The sequence below is a fragment of the Pseudopodoces humilis genome, chromosome 4, assembly GCF_049639895.1.
Source record: "Pseudopodoces humilis isolate 2021_Gansu_Grassland_sample_001 chromosome 4, ASM4963989v1, whole genome shotgun sequence".
Lineage (NCBI taxonomy): Eukaryota > Metazoa > Chordata > Aves > Passeriformes > Paridae > Pseudopodoces > Pseudopodoces humilis.
In genome coordinates, this window is record NC_142203.1 from 49,694,586 (window position 1) to 49,722,213 (window position 27,628).

General features: G+C 34.4%; 1 protein-coding gene across 6 annotated transcripts in view; it reads right to left on the reverse strand.

Annotated features, from left to right (window-relative positions):
• The window catches only part of RIC1 (RIC1 partner of RAB6A GEF complex), a 46,794-nt gene that overhangs the window by 16,208 nt on the left and 2,958 nt on the right, over positions 1-27,628 (reverse strand). For 2 of the 6 annotated variants that reach the window (XM_088054329.1, XM_005522685.3), the window contains exons 2-10: positions 20,197-20,304; positions 16,049-16,125; positions 5,553-5,660; positions 4,330-4,472; positions 3,955-4,091; positions 2,885-2,976; positions 1,729-1,817; positions 744-888; positions 214-262 (exon numbers count right to left, since the gene is read on the reverse strand). In XM_088054329.1, the coding sequence (XP_087910455.1) occupies positions 214-262; positions 744-888; positions 1,729-1,817; positions 2,885-2,976; positions 3,955-4,091; positions 4,330-4,472; positions 5,553-5,660; positions 16,049-16,125; positions 20,197-20,304 (948 nt within the window). Of the gene's footprint in view, positions 1-213; positions 263-743; positions 889-1,728; positions 1,818-2,884; positions 2,977-3,954; positions 4,092-4,329; positions 4,473-5,552; positions 5,661-9,450; positions 9,514-16,048; positions 16,126-20,196; positions 20,305-27,628 lie in introns of those variants that run through there. The other 4 variants (XM_088054328.1, XM_014252263.2, XM_088054331.1 and 1 more) reach the window with 4 other exon arrangements.

Genomic DNA, 27,628 nt, shown 5'->3' on the forward strand with positions numbered 1-27,628 from the left:
TACTTCATGATCATGTTTATACATAAAAACTTCATCAGTTGTCCCTTTTTCCTTCAATGCTACGTTGCAATTAAGAAATGTAGTAAAGGCATCTTACTATGAAAACTAATTAAGCAAAAGAAAGACAGTTTGATTTTCTGAAAATCTGTAATACTAAAATCATTTAAAACATTAAGAGCCATCCTATTACAGTATTTTTACATTCGTATTTACCATGGAACTGATTTTTAGAGGGTCCTTTTTGGCACCATCAGATTGATACCTTAAAACCAGAACAGAACAAGTTTAAGTTTACAAATAATTTCATCAGAATAATAAATTAAATTCCTATCTTCATATTTTCATATGGTTCTATATTGAATCTCATCTCATCTCAAATGGTACAGCCTGTTTGATCCATGACACTACAAAAAAGGCAATGCAACTGTCAGATGTCTAGCATAAACTACATGAAATACAGGCACTGAGGGAATTTCAATATTTGCTTGCTCGAGCTTGCTTCTAGGGTAATTTTCTTTTACAGATAAAAACACCACTACAAAATGAAAATAATATAAAATGTTTTTGTCTATATATTTCCCCTCCTAAATATTTGCCAAAGATATCTCAATATCTAAGAAATCATAAAGGAAAAAGAGATTTAAAAAAACCTAATTTGGTGAATTAATTTCTAATTAGATACTTTCAATTAGAAAAACAAAGATTTCTAATAAACTCTTTACAATGTCATTAAAAATACTCACGCAAAATCACCTCCTAAAGTACAGATAAGCTGAGCACCAAAAACACTCCATAAGGACAAACCTCCACATTCCCAGGTCACCATCACAACACAGCTATCAGGTGACCATCTAATTAGTTTAACGGGTCCTGTTTTATTCCAAATATCTGTTTAAAAGCAGACAATAAAATACATAAAAACACTGAAAGTGCTTGATCTGGTTTCAGCATAACAGTTTAAACAAAAATATAAGGAAGTAAATATTTGGTTTTTCAATTAACTAATGCATTCATCAAACTGACCATCTCAAAATGAGTAAGTAGCAAACAAAGAATGGTTTCTTTTCAACACATGTTTGGTTTCATAAGAAACTAAGAATACAGGAAAATATGCCAGAAGTACACTGCTATAACACAAGCACAGAACCACAATTCTGATAAAATTATTTTCTGGACAATAGAGGCACTTAACACAATAGTAAAGCTTACTTACGGATTTGTTTCCTAACTGAAAATCAACAGACATACATATTTTCAGTTGAGGATTCTATTTATCCACTTTGTATGTTACTTACTCTCAAGCACAGAATACTACATGAAAAAATACACTGCAGTGCAGGAAGGATGCTGCATTAGTGTACCCTACATGTCAGTTGCTTCAAATTAATTCACAGTTCTATTATACTCATTATCGGTTTTGACAACAACCTCTCATTTCCTCAGGTAATTGATAAGTAATTTCAAGATTAAGAACTAGTTAAAAAAACCCACAAACAAAAACCACAAACCACCTACCCAAACCCTCATATACAAAACATATCCAAAAGTTACTTAAAAAGCAAGTAGCTAAAAGTGCAAAGACACAGGAGTTAATTACTACAGACAGGAATAAATATTATTCACATCAGTGATTATGCAAACAAATAAACCGAGGTTAACTAGCTAAGGATAAAAAAAATACTATGCCCTAAAAACAGCTGGAAAATTCCAGCAATAAAAGTAGCTCACCAGGATATTGTTTTGGTGTCAGTTCCAATTTATGAGAAAACTGCATGGCGCCAGTGGTGGTATCTATCGTATAAACCTGCACAGAGCCACTGGAAGACATTACACGTGCTTTAGACTACAGACCATTTCAATTTCTTATCAGTGTCAAGAGGCTAAGAAGAGCTGATTTTTCTCTTACCAACAACAAATTTATCTAGAACAGAGTCAAAGAACTTTATGAAACAAATTTCTAAGATGCTTTCCAGAAGGCATCATATGACCCAAAACACCAGCCCTGGAATAACCAATGCACTAAAACTACTTCTTTCTCTTAAAATACATATGTACCCACAATCCATGCACATTTATGGCTTCCAACTGCCAGACAATCCATGAGGGAAGGCAGTATTTATCAGTGTCCAAGCTTCATCAGGGATATACCAAGATCAGTAAATTAAAGTAAGTATTCTTGTTTCAGAAGAAACACCAACACACTGTATTGTTACTACAAACAAGCATACTAGTTCTAAAGAGGACAGATGAAAAATAAACCAGATTTCTTTGAATGCTCTAAAACAAAACCAAAGTAAAATACAACCGATGAAAATAAAAAGCTGCACTCTAAGGCCAGCTTAACAGTATTATACTGGGGACTTGTAGGAGCAGTAAGCAAAATACCACAAGCATTTCTGCAACATTTAATTTACATTAATGTTTAAGTTACTTAAACAGGCAACACTTTTTTTGACCAAATCATGACGGCACAGAGCATTTTTCTCAGTTGAGTGCGAAGTGCTGATTCTTGTCCAATATTATTATGACTAACTACTTAAAACTGACTTTATAATCCTGCTTTTAGATTAGCTGGGATAGCAGCACCTTCCAATCCTTGCTACTGGTTCAGCCACCTTTTAATTATTTTTTTCCCAGACCAGAACAGCAAACATAAATTTCAACCACAGTTCAAGCAGGCAACCATTTCTTTCCACCTCTCTCCTGCCTTCCTGACAGCACATTATGCAATCTCTAGGCAGAATGATTATTTTCATCTTTACAGTTCTTTCAACACAACTTAGTAAGAAGTAACTACTAATTCAGCTTTATTATGAAACAATAATAATAATAATACTAATATGAAACAACTCCCCCTGCTCTGAACCAGCCACAAAAAACTTACTTGGCACATCCAAACGCCATTAGCCTGTACTTGTTATTCACTGCCACACAAGTTCCATCAACTACATCTTGTGCCCAAACACCATGGAGCTGCTGTAGGAAAGAAATCCGTAAGATTTTTTGTTAAATAGTGCTTTTATTAATAACAGTCAGCTTCTATCCATGTACACCATGTTACACATCTGTCAGTTGACCTTCATGATCTCAAAATTTCTATTAATGTCAAGATCAATTGACATGGCTCAAAGAAACAAAATCCAACAAATGCAAAACTGGTTTCATTCTTCATAATATAAATTACAGAAAGTTTTCACTATGTAAGAAAACTGTTTGTAAGACTATTTAGTAACAAAATAAGTCAGTATCTGTACGGCAAAAAAGTCTCTGAAAATGCCTAGGGAAAAGAAAATAAAAAAATCAGTAGATAGTACTAAGAATGAAGAGAGAAAGAAAAATGGGACAGTAAGTTCCCATCTGCAACAGCTGAGAACACAGGTATTTTAAGTGGGTGAAGGAGACTGACATTAGATGTATTCTTTCCAGTTTTCTGTAATTAAAAGACAGATATCTAACAACAGAATGTAATAGTTTTTAGGCTGAATTACAGGTAAGAAAACACCTAATTTGGAGAAGATTCCTGTAAAACAAATTCTGAAATATGTTTGTCACTACGAGAAGGAGATAGACTTGATTAGGACTAAGTCCTAGACATAGCGCTTTTGATACTTAGCCATAAGAGAAACCACTTCCTAACATTCCAGTTATAACTTCTAACAGGAAGTCTGTCGGTCTGACACAATAAGACGCCGTCTATAATGACAATTTGAATGAATAAATTAAAAGTTAAATCTGTTATCAATTATGGTATCAATCCTATAAAAATCTAGCTCAAATTATGCTACAAAATGCAGACTTGTTCTTACATCATCTCTTAAACAGATGTCTCTTAAGCAGCTGTTAAATTTAGTTTCTTTGTAGCTGAACAGAATTTAAACTAGAAGACAAACTGAAATGCAGAGACCAAGGAAAACATATTTATTGTGCACAGTAGAAATGCTAAAGGAAATATACCTCAGCAGTGAATCTGCTTGACATCGGTGTAATGAAACCAACTCTGCCATCATTAAAAACAACAGCAAAGCCATCAAGTGTGGCACAGTATTCCATATCTCTGATGTAAACATCTTCAAATCCCAAAAGTGAACCTGCTGAGAAAGTATCAGTAATTTAAAAATATAGAAACACAGAAATGTTGCAAGCCAACAGACATTTCAGATGTTTACTTATTACTTCAAAGAGAAAATCTAATTTAAACAGGCTATTTCATTCCCATTTACAAATGGCAAAATTTTCCTATCTCTACTTAAGAATAGAGACAATATTTTATATTAGATGGTATGTCACTAAGAGGTAACTATTGCAAGCAATATAATCCCTAAAACCTACCTCGAGAAGACTGCAGATCTACAGAAAATGGAACTGTACAAAGGTTGATGGCCTTCCTTCCATTGGTCATACCATCCCAGTGAATGAGATGGAGAAATCCATCAGCAGTAGCCACAAGTAGATCTTCTAACATGGACTGCAAACTAATAAAAGATATTTGTTAATCCCTAACAAAACTTTGTCTCAAATCTCTATCACAGAAATATCAATTAATGTCATAAACACTGTAGTACTACCTCTTGTACTAGCATTGTAGCATGCATTGTAAAGTCACACATAAGTTACAAACATGTACCACACTGACAAAAAATGGTATACACCCGAACTTCTCTTCAGCAATCACAGATCACAAACAGGTCTGTACTGTTAGAGTAATTGCTTAACTGGTATACTAGCTGCTGAAGATCTTTTCAACACTTCTGACTAACCATAAGACTTTACTGCCAACAGTCAATTATTCATCTATCCCAGAAAATTAACAATACTGCTTAGGCTGTAAATAATTTACAATATGTTTTAATCTGTGGTTGAAACAAAGTAATGAAGGAGAAATTGGACTCCTTCTAAATCCTTCCTTAAACATTTCCAAAATCTTGACAACTATTGTTAATCTACTAGCATGCAAAGCTTTTTCCAGTATATACTGCATGTCTTCACCCATTTTCTCCTAAGGAGCCTCTTCCCAAACTTCACTTTGTTACTTTTCCACCTCACTCTAATGCTATGACATTTCACCAACTTTTCACCCATACTTACTTAGCATGTTCAAGATTTCTTTATATGACAGGCAATCACCACAACAAAGCAAGAGGTAAATAAAAAGGATGAATGTGGACTCTATGCAGGCATCTGGAGAAATACTGAAATGCTGCATACAGTCTTGCTCTAACCTACCAACACCTCCATAAATCTCTAAGACACACTTGGAGCTGAAGGACAAACTCATTTATAGTAATACACAGTAACAGTGAGCATACTATGTATTTCTATATGCCGAAAATATCAGTATAGCCAAGCAGAGAAAATTCTTTAACAGTAACTCACTTTTTCACTTCCTCAGACTTACTAATTAATAACACTAACCTACTAATATTAGTCCTTACTATTAATAAGCCTAAAAACTTACTAGAAGCCTTTTCTTCCACCCAGTTTTCCCCTCACTTTTTAAAAGGTACTAAAAAGTATATATGAAAAAATTCTCAAGGCCAAATTAATGAGCATACCTTGTGATAGAGGCTTGCAAGTCCAGTACTTTCTTCATTTCTAGATTTAATGAAGGAGCACATTGTTCTTCCTTGTAATGTGGGGTTCCCTTCAGATGTGGGCTTCCTCTAAAATACAATGGAAGTATCAGAATTAAGACAGGCTGTCCCTCAAGAGACTCAAGAGTTACTGACTTACATTTCCATGGTCTTTTTTCCCCTATACATATACACATAAACATATACATACAACCCCCCTCAACCAATCAGTCCTGTGAAATCTGCCACAAGCAGCACTGAATATCTAGGATGTAATTTTGGTGCTAAAAGTTTAGTCTATCATAACATCCTCTATCTATGTCCACAGAGTATGAAGAAAAAATAAGACAATGAAGAGAGAATAAACATTACAGTCGCTATGTATTTAGCCAAAGTCCTGCCTTAATACTCCTAAAATAAGTTACATGTATCAGTGAAAAATCTGATTTAATAAATTGTTACTCAACCATTTACAGCAATTATATATGTTGAATTCCTAAGTATCACTGATTCATTCATTTTCAAAATGCATTACAGATATTACAGACTACAAAATGTTTATGTTTCTTCCATTCTTTTTGCCAGATCAATGTTTTTAATATTAATTCAGCATGCATAACACAAGTAAACATCTATCACAGTATTTCATAGGAGTATTTCTCCCTGAATCAAATTAACTAGTTTTTAACCTAAGACCTACGAAGAAGAGATGACTGAACACTGATTCCTTCCCTTTAAATAGACCATTACACAATATCAACTTCTAGATGTAGAAAGCTTCTTATTTCAATCTCCCTCATTTTAAATTTCACATTCCATTCATTACATTACATACATTACTACACAGCTTCATTAAAATATTCCTTATTTATCTGGGTTATCAGATGTGCCATGTGCTTCTTTTAATTTTTTTTAAAATGAACACTGACCTACAGTCGTAAGTGTTGTAACATATCCAGCTCCTCTATCTAATAAGCATTATGCTAGTAAGCAAAGCAAACTATGAATGAAACAGGCACTGCAGACAAGTTAGAATTTATACTAAATTCAATGGTCAGAAACAAAAGATATGTACACAAATTCATGTAATCTCTACCTGCATTTTAACTGACAAAACACTTATTTTAATTTACATCAGGGTAGCAAATATAATTGCCTAAGACATGGCAGATGCAGCTTTAGGTAAGTTTGACAGCAAAAGGATACATCAACCTCCTTCCTGTCTTGTTTATCATCTCAGTAGGTATCAACTTCCTTTAATTCATTACCATTTTATAGCAACACAAAATTCTTATCTGTTGTTGTTTGATGGGCATTATACCTTTCCTTATGTAGCAAGGAGAAAGATATACGCCAGCTAAGGCAAGAGGTAACCTCTGACAATCTCGAATTAGCAGATGGAAGCAGTATCATTTTTCCAGAACGAAACAATGGTGGCTGTGAAAAATTACAGCAAAAAACAAGATAAAGGACTTTAAGGTTATTAATCTATCACCAAAAGATGGCAACTTGTATAAATTTAAATTATTAGAATGTTTGGTTTTCATTTTGAACAAAAATTAATTTTAAAAGGCAGCTGTCTTAGGAAAGATCAAGCCCTTTGTGTAAGCTAGGTATCATGGACTGACAGGAACCCTGAAAAAAACGGTAATTTCTTTTTTTAATAGTATTAGTATGGTGGGGTTGTTGTGGTGTTTTTTAAAACTTACAAAACCCCACATGTTTGGAGATACGTTTTTCAACCCATGTGGACATACAGGTTCCAGAGAGTATAATCTCAAACGAGATGAAATTAATCTGGTTTATCAACAATCAGTGGTACAACTGAATCATGCAAGCAAATGACTAAAACTGAGATGAAAGGGTTGAGCGCAGAAATGTTACTGTTAGGTAGGTATAAGACACAACTTATTGACCAAAGTATGTAACCAAGTGCAAGCTCAGTGTTTCTGCGCAGCACAAACTACAAAGCCAGAATGGTAACAACATGATTTAAAAGACATCTTTTGCAGTAAGAAAAAAATCTGGTCTCCATGTGGACTGACTTTTTTTCTTCAACACCTTTGATAAAAAATAGCTTGCAAGAATATTTGAATATTTGAATATTTTCAGTTTCACAAGATAGTTTTAGCACATTGGTCACCATCTGTGGCATCTTATATTTTATATTAAGGCACTATTGTTCTTGCCCCAAAAAGGGTTCTTTTATACAGCTTGCAAGAGGCTGATCCACACAGAGTTAAGATACATCACCTTGACTAAAACTCCAAAAATGCCACTATTTCAATTCACTGCCTGTGATTATATCCAATTAATCAATTCAAAAAAGAAATCCCTAGTAAGAGTGCAAAAGAGGTGCTACCTAAAGTACACTGTGTTCCTATAGTCCACATCTGCATGACTCAGCCTTACTGGTTGAGTTCCTTTGACCTTTAAACAAAGAATGCACATAGATGACTGAAGCAGGAAAGAATGTTTGGTCTGGGTTGCCACATCAGTATCTGCTATGGCTGCAGCCAAACTTTAAGTAACTCACTTTTGCACAAGGATTGAGAGGAACACATTTCAGTGACTGACCAGCTGCATGTTGAATCAAGTATAATCATTGCTATTTGCATGGCATCTGGTAATGTAACTAAGCCTGTGAATAAATCTCTTAAAACTCAGAACTGAGGAAAATCTGCAACCCAAGAAAACCTCAAACATGGAAAGATCAGAGATGCTGTTTTTAAAAGCCTCACCACACCAAACTTAGAAGCATCCTAAATTCAAGAGAGAGGCAGCACCATGCAAAAGCAGTCAGACAGACTCCTCAAGTGGTAGGAGGAATTTCCTTAAAGTTTGTTATCTGAAATGGTGGGAAATTCAAGGAGGAAACAGGACACCTACCAGCTAATTTTTTAGGTGCACAGTACTGCATTTATGGCCTCCACTAATTGGGCAGCAGTCAAGTCATACAACATGATACACAGACAAAATTCACTCAGAAATGACAGTAACAGATTTTTCACTGCTAGCAAAACCATCTAAGAAATACATAAGAAGTTAATTATAGCAGAATCTGAAGGCATGCACTTAAGGATTTCTTTATAATTGCAATTAAGGTACATAACATATATTTTTAAGTCTGTTCTAAGTATTTAAAAATAATGCCCACTGTTTTCTGCTTAGTAATGGAGAATTCTAATCCAGAGACAGAATTAGCATTAAATTAATATTAAAGTTTCCACTGTACTATTTGCAGTAGTCATAGTAATATAGTTTGCAGTTATTATTGGAAAATAGCTTTAAAAAAATCATAAATGCTCTCAGAGTAAAAAAATACAGTATTTAAAAAAAGATACTGTGGCTAATGGCAAACAATGTATTACTTAAATAAAACACAACAAACAAGGCAGTAGCATCCATTCTCGGTAGATAAACCACGCAAGTAATGAGAAGTAATGGAGACATTTAGTTGAAAAAAATATGAAAGACTTCAGACAATTAAAAATTATTTCTAAAAAAACTCTCTGATACAAAGTAAAATATTTTTATACTACTTTTGGGCTATGATATTCTTAGCTGTCCCTGACAAAATGGCTTCTTCAGTAGGACTTGGAGTGGGAGGGAAGGGGCAGGAAGAAGATTAAAAATCATGATGTTTCAGCTATTAATGGCAATATTTATATGACAAAACCAGGGCAATGTTTCTAAAATATTTATATCACCAAGAACTCCAAGCTGTTCTCCTTGAAGGCAGGAAGGCAAAAAACCTGACAACAGCCATTATTGTTGCATTAGCACAATTACACAACGTTTACTAACCATTTTACAACGGTTCATGTGAACACTTCAGTTAATGTTCACACTGAAAAGCTGAGAACTTCATTTTTTATACCTGATTCAAAGAGCCTGCATCATCACCTGTGAGCTTTGATTTTCATGCAACTAGCATCTTCTCACCCCTAAAGCTGCATCTCTCCACCCCACACTGAAGGCAGCCACTAACTGAGGATTAAATACACCTGGTTGGACGCAGACCTGTAGACACACAGATTGGCAACAGCTGCACCAACAAAATTAAAGTGAGTTTATGGTAACAACTATAAAGAATAAGTGCTTAGAAAAGTAATTCTTAGTACAGCCTTTACTACAGAATTAGGAATTAGGAAGAATTAGTAGTAGATTTCTGTAGTTTGAGAAAAGAAACAGCTAGGTAGCATATTAAAGAACTGTTGATATAGAAGCCAAATGGTTTATCAAATTATTATTTAATTTGCAAAGATTTGTTGACAACAGTTACAGAATCACTATGCTGGCAGAGACCTTAAAGATCATGGACTCCAACCCAACCCTAACAACTTGACTAAACCATGGCACCAAGTGCCACATCCAGTCTTTTTTAAACACATCCAGGCATGGTGACTCCACCACCTCCCCAGGCAGAACATTCCAGTACTTTATCACTCTTCCAGTAAAAAATTTTTTCCTAACATCCAACTTAATTTTTCCTTAAATTAAGAAGTTAAAACATCTTGAACCACATCAAGAGTTTGCAAGTGCCATAATGGTTAATAAAAGTTCTCCAGCTAGTCTAGTTTTAAAAATATATTTTCCAAACAACAAAAAAAATCTTACAGGGAAAACCACAATGGTAAAGTTCAGCAGAAGCTTTATCCTGAGCAAAAATTACCTAGTAAGTTAATGAACCATACACCTCATTGATTACCCTTGCAGAGTGTGAAGTTCAAAACCTTTGTGCATGCTAATCTTCAGTCCATTGAATCAGGAAAAAAAAAGTCCACTGATGACGTAACTTATGGCACCTATAAACCATCAGGCTATAGAAAAGGAGATAGCTTTTAAAAATTCCAGAAAGAGTAAGAAAATAATAGAGTAACCAGGTGTATAAGCAACAATACTGCATTGTAAACCAGGATATGTACTAGTTTCTTCACATATTCGTATTGGTTAGATAACAACTTTAATTTTCAAAGCACCTTCAGACAATGAATAATCTACACCATTGAGGTCTCATTCTAAATCTACACAACATTCATATCACTCCCCAAATGCAGGCTCCACTTGAGGATATCATGAAACCTGACACAAAAGGTTCTCCAATTACCACATTTAGTTAATTTGCCATGTAAAGTTTTTTGATTTTGCCTTCTTTGAAAGGCAAAAAAATGCTCAGCACTTAGTCACACATGCTCTTTAAGCACAAAAACTTCAGTTACTCTCCTTGGCAAGCCTCTAAACAGAAACAATGATCAATTCAGCACAGAGAAGCCAATGATGGTGTTACTCATCTCTTCACTGTCAAACATAAGAATCTCTGTACAAATTTGTCTGGAAACTCCACAATAAGTTACCACTGTACCTTGCCACAAAGCTTACAAAGCTGCGCATTTGCTTCTATGCACTGTCATTTTCCTTAAGCAATCACAGGCAAAGGTAAAATTTATTTTAACATGCTACAATCTTACCTTATAGACATTATTTTTCATGTTTTGTCTTGTAGTTACTTTAGTAATTGGGTGGTAAAACAAGACTGAACTAACAGATGCAGGACTTTGTACTTGTGCTCGCTGTAGGAAAATACCTCAGAATGTGGGCTAATGGCCAATACTGATTCTCTTCAAATCTGCTCTGAACTGGAGCAAAGCATCCAAGAGCTGGAATGAAACTGTAGACTACTCTGGCTCAATTTAAAAAACCTAAACACCATACACCAAGCACCATACTGCTTTTCCCCACCTATTTTTAGTCTCACAAATTAAGCAGGATTCTGTAAGTTTTCATTAAGCATGAATGACAGTTCAATCTAAGAACAGACTGGCAATTCTTAGCCAAATATCAACAGTGCCAGAATAATTTTCTTTGACAGAAAAAATACATTCCTAAAATACCACAAGTTGGCAAAAAACTACCAATGGATTCCAGCAATAGAAATAAAGTTTCCTTTTTTATATAGAAATATTCATATGTTGCACTTACGGCATGAGCACTTTTTTATCTTATAAATCTAATAATAGTTTTTTACACATAATATACATATTATTAGTTGACTAACTCTTACCATACCTACATGAGTAGATGTTATACAGATTAAATCTCTAAAGGTATAAAATAGTGTTTAAGAAGTATTTCCCACTAAATATTCTTGAAGTATTTAGCATATTCTAAATTTTATTTCCTCGGTTACAAATACAACAGACTTCAGCAGTTTTGTAGCCTCCAGCCACAAATGTTAATTTTGGATTTCATTAGTTCCATTAAAACACCAAATTTCAGAATATAAAGATCATTACAATTGGTTATAATGATATGAAAAGGAGGAAATTATGCCTAATGTGCATTTTTAAACAGGAAGTCTATTTTCCTATGCTCTGATTCTGTCTGGTTTAAAACAAACAATAGCAGGGTGCAGGGGAAGTTCACTCAACCTTACTTTCCAAAATCGGTATATTTCATAGTCCTGAAAGAGAAGCAAAATCAAAGACTAGCAGTCAAACAGGATGGCATCTTAGCCTCAATTTATACTTTAGTTCTTTTACTAAGTATGTGCTGATTAGATTTGAGAAAAAAGAGAGACTTGGCCCTGAAAATAAATCATTCTGTGATTAGATATACTACAATGCATTTTATTATAAACAGCACAAGTGTTTCTGTCACTTCTCATACAGTTTTGTTTTGCTTTCCACCTTGAACCATTTTGTTTAAATTGGATCAATATAAAATTCTCGTAATTGCAGTTACAGTTTACAATAGCTGTATGCTAGAATAGCTCTGTTAACACACCAAACACAGGCAAACTCTTCTGGATCATCTTGATCAACAGCTACATATAGTAACAACTCTGTATAAAAGTATCTATAAATTGGAAAGACATTTTCTCCACAAACATCCCTCTCCCATACAAGCAAATGATGAGTCATTTTGACTTTCAGCAACTAATTTGATCCTTTTCTCCAAATCAAAGCTAAACCATTATCAAGCAAATTTTAAAGCAGTTATTAAAAAAGTACCGATACCACATGAAGTTACTTCAGTTACCAGTGTCCGAGTCTTGAAGACTGCAAAAAAACTACTCAAGTCAAGAAATGATCTATCATATACCTAATTACCTTGCCTTTCTGACTACTCACTTTTTCTTTCATTTATGGTAAAATATGCACATTTTGCTGAAGCAAGAACTAAGCTGGCAAGAGAATCTAAACACAACAACCATTCTCAATATTTTCACCTGCACATTAACAAACCTAGCTGCAATTTCAACTTCAGGATACTGCCTAAACTAGGAAATTTTGCACCAGACCAGTGTTTTGGCACAGCTGAGGATGTTACTGGTGTGTATTCCCAGTACATGACCACCTTGTTGTATTGACATGCACAGCTTAAGAATTCCATTAAAGAAGAAGTTATATTGGGAGGGTTTACCTTTCTCACCGTAGTCATGATATTGAAATTTTATATTTCTGCCAGAATTGGCCGCTATTATTTAAAGAAAGGCTAATAAAGAACAGGCTTCATTCTGCTTACAAAAAGTTAGTAGCTATGGGCAGTTAATAAACATTAAGAATTAGTCATAATTTTAAAAAGCAGAACATGACTGAACATCCATCTCAGTTTTTACTGACTTGTTTCCAGCACCATCTGTCTTTCACTTCACTAATGCAAGGACACCCTCACACTTTTTGTAAAAGTCATCACCCTCTCTCTCACTTCACCTAGCATAGGTAAATAACTGCATAAGACAGAGCTGGAAGAGTTCTATCTCCATGACTGTTAAAATGTTCCAAGCAATTGCTTTACCACGAACTCTAAAATTTATACAAATATCACAGAACAGTCACTTCATGTTTTTCAACTTCTCAGTGTAGCTACTCAGTGCTACTTCAAGGTCACCATTTTCTAAGGCCAGCCTTTTATTAAATGCCAACTTGCAAACTAAGCTGCTAGAATCCAGGGCAGGGGACAGGCAGGAGTAAAAAAGGGGAGATAGGCAGGTTTAGTTTCCCCATCAGCAACTCGACTTTATTTAAGGCACAGCAGCATAATCACTGCTGCCAAAATAGACAGAAGAGCCAAGAACACACTGCTGCGGGGAGAGAAAACAGTAAGATGTTCCCTTTCAAGCATGAGGCAAGTCACATACAAGGATCACCTTTCACTGATCTGTAACGGCTTCAGAGTGAAGAAACTACCAAATTATTATTTGGTTTTGTTCAGCAAAGCAGAAGTGAAATCCAACCATTTCAATGAAATAATGCCGCCGGAAAATGAACATGGGTCAAAAGAAATATCAAAGTTTCAATTCTAGCTTTTGGTCTCATTTGTCCATTTTAGATTGGAGGTTTTTTGTTTGATTAACCCCCTGCCAAGTATTTGCTCTGCAACGTAAATCAGTGAGACTGCCTACAGGCAGTACACTGTATCTGCACCTGCAAAACAAGTTCATTCCATTTTAATAACTTAAAGAATCATTTGACATTAATCACAGAAGGCACAACTCACCTGGAGATACCTGTGTCTTTCTTTTGATCTAATATAACCAGAACAGTAGTAATGTTATTTTGGTTTTCAAAATTGAGGGCTAAGTATAGACAAACTAGTAATCCCAGTAAATTCAGTGAGATCATTCATCTTCTTAAAGGTAAGCACATGCATTAGTCTTAGGAGACTGTGAGCAAACTATTATGAACACACTAGAGACAAATACCTTGTTCTACTCATATACAGAATTTGCATTATAGTCCTTTTTGGGCATACAAATATATTTTAAAACCCTTATTGTTCAACACACAACTAACAACTAAAATATTCATTTTCAGGTCAACAATTCATATCCATTAGTAAAGTTTTCTGTAAAAGTTAGACTGGTTAATCACTAATGGCTTAATAGGTATTTTCAAGCCTTCCTACAAGTGATATTCTAAGCAAACTTTCCAAAGCTTCTTTTTCTACTTTTACTGTGTGTTTTATACATATTTCCATAAGTTTTCAGATTTTGCCAATTAAAAAACCCCACAACGTTTCAAAAAGAACAAGAAAAACTCACAATAAACTACTGCTTATTTTTCTGCATTATGTAATGTACAGCTATGGATATATTACCACTTTATTTATTTAGACAAGCTGCAGCAACATGTTGTCTGGCTTATCCCCTGATGACAGTAAGCCAGAAGTGAAGAGTCAGTTTGAAAACTGCTATTCAGTTTTCAAGAGGCAAGTAAAGTACTATAACTTGTCTACTTTGTTCTTAAGTTTCTGGAAAACAGAAAAGCAAATTGCAACAATAAATTCCACTTAATTCCAGAGCTCTGAGGGCTATTTCAGAGGTCAAAAGATGCCTTATAGACATAACACACTTATCTAGTGTGTATAACAATTATCTAGTCAATAAAAGAAAATTCACTTTGAAATAATATACTACCTGCTAAGTAATTTCTTCCTATACATATTTGTGAAAGAGGACAGATTTTGAATTTAAATACTTTTTAAAACCCCATTTATTTTCTATCAATGTTCATGGTTTAACAGTTACACTGAAAATAAAAACTCAAAATGTCTTCCTCTTACACGACATCCTACGTTATCCAATATTCCTCAGACGACCATGTGGAGACACCCATGATTCACTTCATGAATGTGAAAAAAAAAAATAAACTGATTTGTATCATCATAATGATGAAGACATATAGTGGGATATATTAAAAAAGAAGAATTTCTAGCCAATTAGAAATTGAGAGTGTGTTACTATTTGCATAGATGAATTCAATCCAACCCATGACTACAGATTCTGCCTATCTAAACACACAGACACGTACACATATATTACTTGAAGTTTTAATCTGTCCATAGGCATTTCCCAATTTTGCAAAACCCGAAATCAACTAAGTCAACCACAAACACACCCAAAATACAGTCAAATTTAAATGCATAAAATGTATTCTATTATTCACAATAAAGAAAATAAGATGAAACTGACAACGTAACACACTGCCCCAAAAATACCTGTAAGATCTTACTAAAAAGTATCCATTTGCATTCAAAAATGCTGGGATTTTATTTCCTATTTCACCACTCTCTAAGTTATGAAAATATCAGAGACAGGATCTATTTTTGAATTGCACCTTAATAGTTCCTAAGACACATGATTTTTTTCAACTGAGTTATTCAAAAGGAATTATTAAATCTTGTTGCAGTTCATGAATGCAACAGATTACCTCAAATTACAAAATTAGACAATTTAAACCCTGCTATTAAGGATTTTGATAGCTTATAAAAAGGATCTAAGGAATCATACTAGCACACAGCAATCTAATTAAACACAGCTTCTCCTCTCCACTGATTCTAACTTATAGGAACAATGGTTCATATACTCACCAAGTGTTAAAACATACTCTGTAAGGAAATACCTTTTATCATAAGAATTGCTTAAGAGTTGTCATATTTTCACACTGTGAGGATGCAAAGTTTAAAATACTTACTTGGGATATACTGGCTCATAAAGATACTTGTCTCTTGCTGATGGGATTTCAAAAAATAAGATGTATCCATTCGCAGTCTGAAAGAGAAATACTGATAAAATACATATCTAGCCTCAGACTGCGTACAATCTGTTAATCTCATGTCATTTCCATATATGTGTCATATACTGGACTCAAATATACATTCATTAAGACATTTAAAATACTGTGCGTTGAAATTAATTCCAGGTAAAATCCATACCCGTCCTTAAAGTCAAGTGAATAGATTAGGCAGGAGGTTGAAAAACGGAAAAACATTGCTGTTTATGCACAAGTCCATCAAAAATTTTCCTCTAATTCATACAAGTCTATAAAACTTGACAACTATTCCAGACATTTAGAACCTGGGCACATAACTCATACCAACTACATGAATTAATGCAGAAAACAAAGTAGAAGGTGGAAAGTACCTGAATAAATTCTCCTTTGAACACATACAGACACTACTGAGTGCAAAGGGTTTACACACCGTCTCTCAGTGTTGGTCATCCACATAGTTTTCAAAAAGCCTTGCATCACTCATCTTTAGCTACCACAACACCTGTAATAATTCAATCCCAAGCCTATACAAGCCTATACACAGGGAACAATTATAAATAATTTAGTTACATGACGTTCCAGTCATACCTAGAAGCTGCTTGCATAAGCATGAGAGATGTATATGACCAACCAAAGAAGTGTTACTTGTTTACAGCATAATTTATTTTCCAGGCAAACTGGTAAATCCATTTTGGTTAAATAGTATTTCCATCAATTATTTTAATATGGGCTGAGCATGTATCCAAAGCACTGGAGACAAAAAAGCATTGAAATGAATGGTTTCATGTTTCTTTGCAAGATTGGTTTCCTTTTCTTTGAATAAAGCAACAGTCTTGTTAGCTTAGTGTATCATTTCATAGATGCTGTGGCTTTCCTCAGTCAAACACTTCGCTTTAGAAAATTTGTAGTTTGGCTTTGAATTCCAAGAAACGCTATTATGTCATTCAAAGTGAGTATCTTTTTCAAGCAAGAATAAAATTTGAACCATAATGGTGAGCTTGAGACAGGGTGACAATAAATGGAAGCTTTTCTGTGTGCTGTAATAGCATGTTCTGGTATTATGTGGTAAAGAAACGTGTTCATTTCTAACACCTCTACAGGTTCTTTCCATTACATCATTAAATATTTAACCTGTAAGTTATCTTATCCTGGAAAGAAGAGTAAAACAATACTGTGAAGTATCTTTATACTGATATTAATGTACAAAGGGCCTGACCGAACACTATTCAAAGCACAAAGTTGCTATTGTTACATTTCTAAATAGAACCTCAAATTCCATAAAGCGGGGAATGAAATGCAGAAGGAATTCAAGCTCAGACTTCCGGCAAATTGATCATATTCATTTACAGAGGTTTCATTGCTTTAAAAATGTCTGAGTGAAGCTTATTAAATAAGTAACGACCACTGCCATCCATTCCCATTAGAGTGATCATTCATCTGATCACTCTAGCCTTTGACAGTCAGAAGTACAAACACTGAGAATCTTGCCAGGGATTTCACAACATGGTTTCTTATATGCTACCATGTTTAATAAAGCTCTTGCCTTACCTATGGGAATGCATGCTGAAGAGCAGTCTGTATTGGAGGACTGCCTGCAACGTGTGAAGGACCAAAATGCCTCCTATACTTCTCTGCAACATCTTTGGGTCAAGCATCTTGACCCAAATCCTGAGTTTGATTTACTACTAGAATTAGCAACCTAGGATGTATAGACTAATCTATTCAAAAAATATTATTTCCTACTAACACTGTTACAAAAAATTACAAAGGCAGCAATGTGAAGGAAGAAACTAGAAAACATAAGGGGGAAAAAAATAAGATCTGCCTTGGAAATGTGCCAACAGTTTAGCACAGAAGATACTAGTACAAAAAGAAGTCAGAATTTCTAGTGGATGGTGACATTGTGAAAACTGATTACCTTTAAAGCTATTTGAGGTATTTTATGAAGCCGGATACCAAAGTCTGCCTGCAGTACAAATATTATCTACCTCAAAGCATATGCTGCAAAGTGATTTGTTTTCACAGAGACACTGAATATTTGGGCTGTCAGAAACAAAAAAAAGGTATATCACCAGTCAGGTGGACATAAAATCCAAACTACACTCTCCATCACTAAGTCCCCTTGGCTAAGAAGTACATACTAAGCCTCAACCTTCTTAAAAAACGAAGTTTTATTACAGAAAATTACTACAATCAAGTACTCATGAGCACAGGCAGTAACAGGTGAGAAACATCACCTAAATCAGCTTTCAAACTAAAATTTTTAGCTGTTGCACAGGACTTCAGAAATTAAGTGAAGCTAATTCAGTTCAAAATTAATGGGTTTTTTCACTAAAAACTTGCTTTGCTATTGCTCCTTCTTTTGAATGGGTTAAGAAAAAAACTTGTTCACTTGGACAGAACTCTCCTTGGGGATGAGAGTATCACATATGCAGGGACACCTTCTTCATTAAGCTCCAAAAATGGACTTTCTGTCCTGTCTCACTAACAAAACCAGTGTATTCTAAATGTGGTCTTTCAGTAGGACTCACTAACTGTTCCAAATTAAACTATATAATTTTTTTAAGTATACTGCAAAACAACTTATGTCAAAACCACCATAACAAACATGCTTGACTACATATCATTTGTATACATACACCCAGGGATGAAATACCATCCTAAGAAACATGAAGAATATTAGAAATCTTATTACATTCATTATTTTATAAGCGATGACCATTTTGAATTTTAATTCACAGAACTTTAGTTTACAAACTGAGACTTTATGGGCATTTAGATATTGACACTATCTGCCAAAAAGAACACTGTACATTTAGTTGCAGAAAAACATTAAAGTGCAGTGACCAGAGTAGCAGAAACTAAAGGTTACCTGGCTGTCCGCTAAACCACAAGGTCTCTTGAGCAAATAGATCACAACATCGCAGAAAAAAAACCATTATACGCAAAGTAATTAAATATAAAAATTAAAATTTCCTCTGAACTACTAAATAAAGTTTTAATTAAAAGGTGTTTGAATATACATGCTGCAATATAAAATTAAAGAATTATTTTTGATTCATAGCAAAAATGACAGAAATCTTTCTGACTTTATTGATAATTGTTAGTAGTCACTGAGAATATAATCTGGCACTAACAGAAATACTTGACTTAATTGATTTCATGAGATACTTCTAGGCAATTTAAACATTTTAGACTAACTACTCACTTGCATTACACAAAAGAAAACTGGACCATGGGAAGCTTAGCTAATTTATGATTACTATGATATTGCGAGAGACATGAACTATTCCATAAATCATCTGGTGTTTTCCACTAAGATAATAATATCTAATTTAAGAACTGTTCCTGATGTTAAGACCTGACCAAAAGACATCAAGAGGATTATCCCATATTGCAACTCCTACAAACTGTACTCCCACCTTTCTTGTGTTCACCTTGCACCTCAAACTTTAAATACTGCTGAGATAGTCCAAAGTGCTGTGAACACAGCATCAGTTATGAAACAAGAATTTATTTCCATGTGACACAAGATCTCATCTCTAAGATTCTTAACAGAAGAGTTCATGTATCACTTATCACTGCCCTTGTTTCCACGTTCTCAGTGACTTGCAATATTTTTTAACCACCAAAAGCCAGTAATAAGGCCACAGTTTCATATCTTAAGACCCACATTTAAACCCTATTTATCAAGCTAAATATGATTATGTAACATAAGTCCACAGCTGCTTCTTTCATTCACATAACTTTACATTGCCGTACTATTTGTTATCAGATTACTGAAGTAATGAGAAGTTGTATCATCTCCTGCCAATAGATCTAACCTTTTTTTTAAGGTTAGATCTATTAAGACAAAGAACCGTAGTTTTTTCTCGAAGGGAAAAATTAATGAAAACTACAGAAGAAACTACAATCGTCTAAAAAGTCCTTGGTACCATTACATAATTTCACAAGACAAGTATCAATTAAGTGTATTTACGATCTGCAAGTTTCTACAAGCACAGAAATTGGTAACACAAAATTCTGTTTGCAATAGTTTAACCAGAATAAGAAGGAAAATTTCTACTTACTGAAACAGCTATCATTGTGCTGTCAGGCCGCCATTCTGCCTGTTTATAAGGTCCAAACTGAGAAGCTGCTTTTGAAAGTTCCTTGTAGCTTACAATTAATACACTTGGCTGGAGGAAAAAAATATAAATAATTAAATCTCATATCTAAAAGACAAAGGATGTTTCTTACCTTGTGTTATACCTTTAAAGAACTACATCTCCTTAACAGTTACAAATATTTCCCTTGAAGGAGGTTAAAAAATTACTATGTATTTGACAATCCATTAGAAAATGGTGCTTTATAAAGAAAGTCTATGGAGAACTGTTGCCACACTGTCATTCCTAATCTTACCCAAACCCAGGACATTTAAATAAAATACTTAATTGCACAGTAAGGAGTCATTACAGAATACAGAAGTAGTTTTAATTTAGATAAAGGGTGACTGATGCTTAAGGTGAACAGACCACCTCAACAGGCTCCTATAATGATAAAGACTGTCAAATAAATTAGGATGAAATATTCTATAGAATATTTGGTACAGTCCATTTGCTTGGTTTCTGCTAAATGGGTGGGCCACTGTATTAAAGAGAATGATAATCAGGAAATTTGTTTTCCAGAACAGATTGTCAGAACCTGCTGAAAAATCCATCTCTACAGTAAGCTGAAAGGATTTTGCAAGTAATGAGGTGCACCCATTAGTAGCTTTCCTCCTGAGAAGGAAGAAAAGCTTTCAGGTGATGAAGATCAGACAAAGCTACCATAGGCACTAAGCCTTCATTCCCTTTCATGAATGCAGTTGAGAACTGCAACATAAAAATCTAGAGCAAAGTTACCCTTCCTTGTTCTAGGGCTTAGAAATATTCATTCTCCTTAACACATTGCATAACTGTTTCTATTTTCTTGCTCTTGATTCAATAACAGTTTTCAGCTTAGATGGGTATTTCCCCTTCCATTTATCCTCTAACACTGGGAGGTGGAAGTTAAATTACGCTGGACAGACTTTTTGTTTTGTCAAAGAAGTCACCCCTCATCTTCATACCATACACTGTCCTAACTTAAACCATTTCAGTTTTCATCATGATTTGGAGTATCAAACATTGCACCAGAAAAAACACACTGAATGAGAACCAAGAAGGTACAGAGCAATAACTCATTCTACTGAAATTAACCATGATACCACTAGGCAAAGCTTCCCAACCTCCACTATGACCACAGCTGACAGAAGTTTACTGCTGTTCTTGGCTCACTTGATAGTACAGCAGAAGCAGTACAACAAATATAAAAAATTCCACCCACAAATCCTGTAGTGTCCATCACTCCAGAATTTCTTAAGTATCTACTACCATCCTATCTGGAATCACTTCTTTCAGATTCCTTTCAGAAAAAAAAAAAAAAAAAAAAGTTACAAACAACCTGATTTTAAAGTATGAATATTAATTTCAAATAGTATAAAACAAAGCCATGAAATGTTGTCATCATGCATGTAAATAACAAGCCGAATTAGAATCACATGGGCAGCCTTAGCCTTAGTAAATTCACAGTATGACCTGGTGTGCTGCTAACAGCATTATTCTTTAAATTTCACACCAAGACAGAACTGAATTATCAAAAATAAAGTTAAACATTTATGAAGTATAACAATCACACTAATCTTTACCCTAAGAACTATTTGCACCAACTTTTTCAATTTGTGTGGCTTCTTTTGCACCAAAATATCTAACATTAAATAGGTAACTAATTATTCGTACGAGCAGATTCTTGTTGATTGCTCTCAATGAACTACATAGCCTTTCACTCATTGGCTTAGAACCACCCTAACTGCCTTAGATAGATAAAGTATAGAAAAAGTATTGTCTTGGTAATCTGAATCATTAGTGCAAACTTGGAGATTATTCTTAAAGCACTTCTGTGCCTGAAGATTTATGCAGCTGGCAAAATTAGAAACTTGGTAATACACAATTTTCTTTCTATATTGCTACTCTTACAAAATATAATTGCAGTATTTTTAGTGTAGAATTCTTGTGACATTGACTCACAAGAAAGCTGTTATTACACCTTCAAAGCTGGAAGAACATTCTACATGTACGTCAGCTACAAAATTTATACAAATTGATTTCTAGGCTTTGCACGTCGCAGATGAGGACTTAAGGAGTTAAAAATTATTGCTTGCACTCATAATGTTATCTTTTTGTAGTTTAAGTGACTTCTTATTAGAAAGTAGACCCACTTTAAATTAAATAGGTCTCAAAGACTACCTAGATAGAGGTTAAATGTGGAATTATTACACCGATACTATTCATTTCTACATACTCCACAGCCCAAAAGCATTCATTCAGACATGAGGAAAACACTAACATACAAATTCACCCTCCTGTTTAAAAGCTTTCCATATATGTGTGAATGGTCTGGATTAACAAAGACAGAAGGAGAGTTCAAGATCCTACTCTGGGCTTATGCATGAGAAATGGTAATTTTACATCTGAAGCAATTTATTATACCTAAAGTGACTGAAAATATATAATGACACAGGAGCATTTTGGTAAACAGGAATATAAATATCAACCTAACTACTTCATCCGACCACAGCAAGACACTGAACATATATTCTAACATGTAAAACCAAAACCAAAGCAAACAAAAAAATCAAACCCAAACACCAAAACAAAACAAATAAAAAACCACCAAAAAATAGGAGGGGAGGGGGAAGGCTAGTTAGCTAGACACCTTCCTCCTGTTAGTTTTATATATTTAATTAATACTCTGTATAGAAACAGTAGGGGTTTAGATCCTATTAATTAGAATTTTCCCCTAAATATTTACATTTTTTTCTGTTTTAAAAAAACTCAGCTCTACATATAAGCTTCATTAAAATTTCATAGTTTCTACTCTTCACACTTCTGCATGCAGCTACTAAAACTATAAAGAAATGTAGTTAAGTTCAACTAATGAATTATGCCCACTGTCTCAAATAAGCCAATATATTAATCCTTCTTCTTTAAAATGCTTAAAATTTACCTGCTCAAATATTAATGGCAGAGTCACAACTTTAGGAGAAACTGGATTCCAGAAACATAGCAAAGGACCTAATGAATAAAGAGTTGTTTAAAAAGAAGTGAAAAAAATTGTTTAGAGAAAGAAGTAAACACCTTCAGTTTGTTAAGGAAGAAAGAAGTTGTTCAGGAAGAAAGAAGTGAGTAAGTAAGTCTTAATTCAAATTGCAATTTAATATTAAAAAAGGCTTCCCAAAATAGATAAGAAGCATATCTAGCATTTTTAAATCTGCTGCAAAGAAAATCTAGCATTTTGATATGGTATATTTTGTCTCTCAAGAGGAATGTAAGGTCAGGCAAAATAGAAGCTGCCACTCAGTTACAAAAGGAACTGTGGCAGTGGATGTTTACAGGATAAGAAAAAGGGTGAAAAGAAAAATAAGAAATGTAACCTTAAAAAGAATATAGCATTACTGTTACTAAAGTGCAAACAAACTCTCCAGTGCAGTTAGCACTAGTTAACAGTACTGAAAAGAAACTGAAATTCTTGTTCTCACATCTAAACTTTATCTCCTTCCATCAGTCAACTACCCTGGCTATCTCTTGACAAGGACATGTTCCACAGTTCTCACCCTGAAGTTTTTATGCTTCACAATAATGTCTTCCTAGCATTATTTTTTACTCATTTTTACTGACGTGAGATTGTAACAAGAAAGCAAATCTGGTTTGCATTACCAGAAATGAATTGCACTATTTGTAAAACAGTAAGGTACCAAGACAGCTCCATTAACAAAGTCACCTAATTTCAAACTACCTAAAAACTCACAGCTGTTTCATTGTGAGTTGTACATTAAGAATCCCTCTGGACTTTGCACTATGACAGATGAGCTCTCTATCAACATCTGGAGAAAACACCTATGCAAACAATTAGAAGAACTACAACACAAAACACCACAGCCAAACCCATGATGAAATAATCCCAAATTGTTACTGTTTTATTTAATTCTACCTAACCTAATACAGTAACTTGCCCACTTACAAAATATTAGCAGCATAACCCATGTCAGAACACTTAGCCATATATAACACAGTTTTTATGAAAAAGATCTATTAAGATATACAAACCCTGCAGCAAATTCTCTCACCAAACTTAGATATGGGAAATTATCAATTCACTTAATCTTAACACAAGCGTTTTACTACATTCGATGTAAATGCAAATCAAGCTGACATTTAAACCTTTAACTAAGATGTCAATGTTGTTCTGCAGAGGCCCTCTTTAAAGAGGACAAGTAGCCTTGAACAGACTTGAACAACAGCCCTCCCATGAGCAAGTGTCCTAATTGAGATGTTTACAGAGTGTTTCAGAAAATGATAAAGTAACCAACTGGAAAGAGGTACAGCACTTTGACAGAATATAAAAGAATGAAAAAAATAGCTTCCTTAAACCAGAGTCTCTAGTTTGACTGCCGGTTAATGACAAACTGTGCATGTTGCTGATTTTACGCCAGTAAATACTATAGAAAACTACTGGACTAAGTCTGAAAAGCAAACACATGACCTGGCATCACATATGCAACATGGTCTTATGTATGGGTTTGGGTTTCTTAATTTAACATCAATCCAAGAACCTGTGTGGCTGTGGATAATTGTTAAAACCTAATATTCCCATCCCATGACCATGTATTATTCTAGACATCAAAAATCCATCTAATAGAGGATAAAGAAGCAATTTCTTTGACAAACACAAATGTTCTGTTTAGTTTTATATGCCAAATGCTTCAATGCTTCATTAGGCTGTAGGCATAAGACAAAAATCAAAAACACTCTTCAGAGGAGCTTATGATCTAAGTGACAAAGGCTGAGAGAAAACAGAAAACAGAACTCAGGTGACACAGTGTACTTTATTTTGTCATATATGGTCTGTGCTTCACTTTAAATGCTGAAACTTTGTAAAATTACTAATAAACCAGAAAGGTTATACGGAGAAAAGCAAATATGTGCGCATAAGGAACAGAAAAAATTGTATAAATAGACCACAAAAGGCCATTTTGTAAGTAACAGAGATGCAAGGTGGTGACAAAATGAATTTCTAAAAGCAAGGTTAACTGTAAAATCATAACTCTTTTAATTTAATTTTGAAAGTGTTTGGAAAGCTTAGAATCAAGAGAGTATCCACCTAACAGAGCAGACACAGCTTCCAACCGTGTGCTTCATGGCTATTGTGAAATAATTCAGAAAATCAAAGGGCAGAATTGTCAACCACTACCTCTCTCAAGTGAAAATTTTCAGTTAATCTGCTGCTCAAAAACGTTGCCAAAAAGCACAGGCATATTCTATACACCTTTGGTTTTCTGTTACGGGCAACTAACTGGACACTGAAAAGTCATAACTGAGAATGCCTCTTCCCTTCATGCACATAATTATGACATAGCTTTCAGGGGTCATTCATTTTATAATACAAGAGACACAGAAAGCGTGTAAGACCTATTGAATAACCACATGACAATTTTGGATTTTGTTAGATAAATTCATCAATGTAACATTTGTTATATTATGTAATCACAAATGCATCGTTTTAATAGAAGCAACTGAACTGTTACTGCTACTGACAAATAAAAAGAAAGGGCCTTCTCAGACAAGTGTCTAAAGGGAGTAAATAAGAGATCAGCACTTTGGGAGTTAAACTACTACAGAAGAAAACACAGCAGAATCAGTAGGATATCTTAACTTGCACTGATGCTATCTGTATCATGTTGTTCACAGTACAGCCAACAGTACACAGCCAACACAACTACTTATATCAAGATATCTGTTGTCCCATTCTGCAATCAAATTCTAGATAAAAAGCCTCCAGAGGTTGTATCCAATTCTATTAAGAAAAAGTCACACACAATAATTCTGTAAATTATTCTGTTTACAGTTCTGAGATGAAAACATAATCTTGAAAGCATAGTGAAAACATTTATTTTTAATAGTCCTTGTACAGAAACAACTGCAGATAATTTTAATGTATTTATTCATATATCTTAGGAACTCTATGCACTTTGTCAGAAGTAACTTCTTTTATAGTATGGCAAAATTTCAGGTTAGAGAGATCACTTCCCCAGAAAAAGCTCAGTCCCCTGTTTTGTCCTATTGTATGCTTAGGTTTAAAGCACACATTGACTTCAACTCTAGTACAGAAACAGCTAGAGACTGAAGAGCACATATGAAAGAGCTGTGAGAGCTGTCTGAGTATCAAGCTACTCAGCATTTAAAATTAATATTTGACGATCTAGGATTCTGACATGCAGGCTTTCCCAAAACCTTATTTTAGTTCATTTAGATGTTCTGACTCAACATCAGATCATTAGAAAAAGAAACAAAACCACAAATTTAAAAACAAGAGTAAATGTCAATCAAAAGCTGAGAAGCATATAGGTTATCAAGAATTATCCTCTGAATGAGCAGATGGGACAAGCCACTCTTGGCTTCCAAGGGCTCACAAAACTGGTTTTGACTGACAGAGTCATAGCAGATAATCCCAGCAACCTACAGGACTATTCAATAAATATTCATGGCCAGTACTTAATTCCTGTCATTGTCACAAGTTTGTTAATACTGAAGAAAGGAAACGCTGAACCATATTTATACGTACAACTACGTCAGCAGATTATTCTTCCTGCAGACAACTCACTTGTCAAAGGTTAGGCAGGGAACTCCACTTGCCTATGACACCTTCTTCCTTAGCTGCATTACCTTGTCCCTGCATACCTAGAGCCCTACGGGTGAATTTCTAGAATTCAAGAGATAACTAAACCAATTTGAAATTAAAGCTACAACTGTCAAAGGAGTAACACTTTCAAAGGGCTAACTACAATTCCTTTGATCCTTTCATCAACTAAATAAACAGGCTTTTATTTGTTCATTAAGCTTACCAGCCCTGTAAAAAGACATCACTAGTCCACTATAAGGTCCGTTAAAATAGATGTGCAAGCAGGAAAGATCATGACAGGACTGCACAGCTGCCTTGTGAAACCTCATATTCAGTTCCCAAGTCAATCTGCTAAACAGCAATTATCTCATTATACCATTTCAGAAAGGTTCTATCATTCATTGATGTTTCTCATTTCAAGCATACAAATACTTAAAACTACCTGAATGAAAATGTTTGACAAGCTTTTTCCATGCTACCAAAGAAAACAGTTACACTGACTATTATCTACAGTATGTAGACATAAAACCATTGATTTAGGGAAAATGTTTGGAGCAGAGATCTCCACAGTGGGGTGTACTTAACAAAATTCAATGGGGAGCAAGAAAGGATATTTTGTAGCACTAAAAAATAAAATAAAGTAAAAATTTTAAAATGTATTCCATTTTGGTGTTACCTCATTCTTTTTTGTTCCTTTTAAAACCCTGGGACAGCCATCCAAGAAACATGGTCGATGCCCAGAGTCTACTAGTGTATTTGAACAAT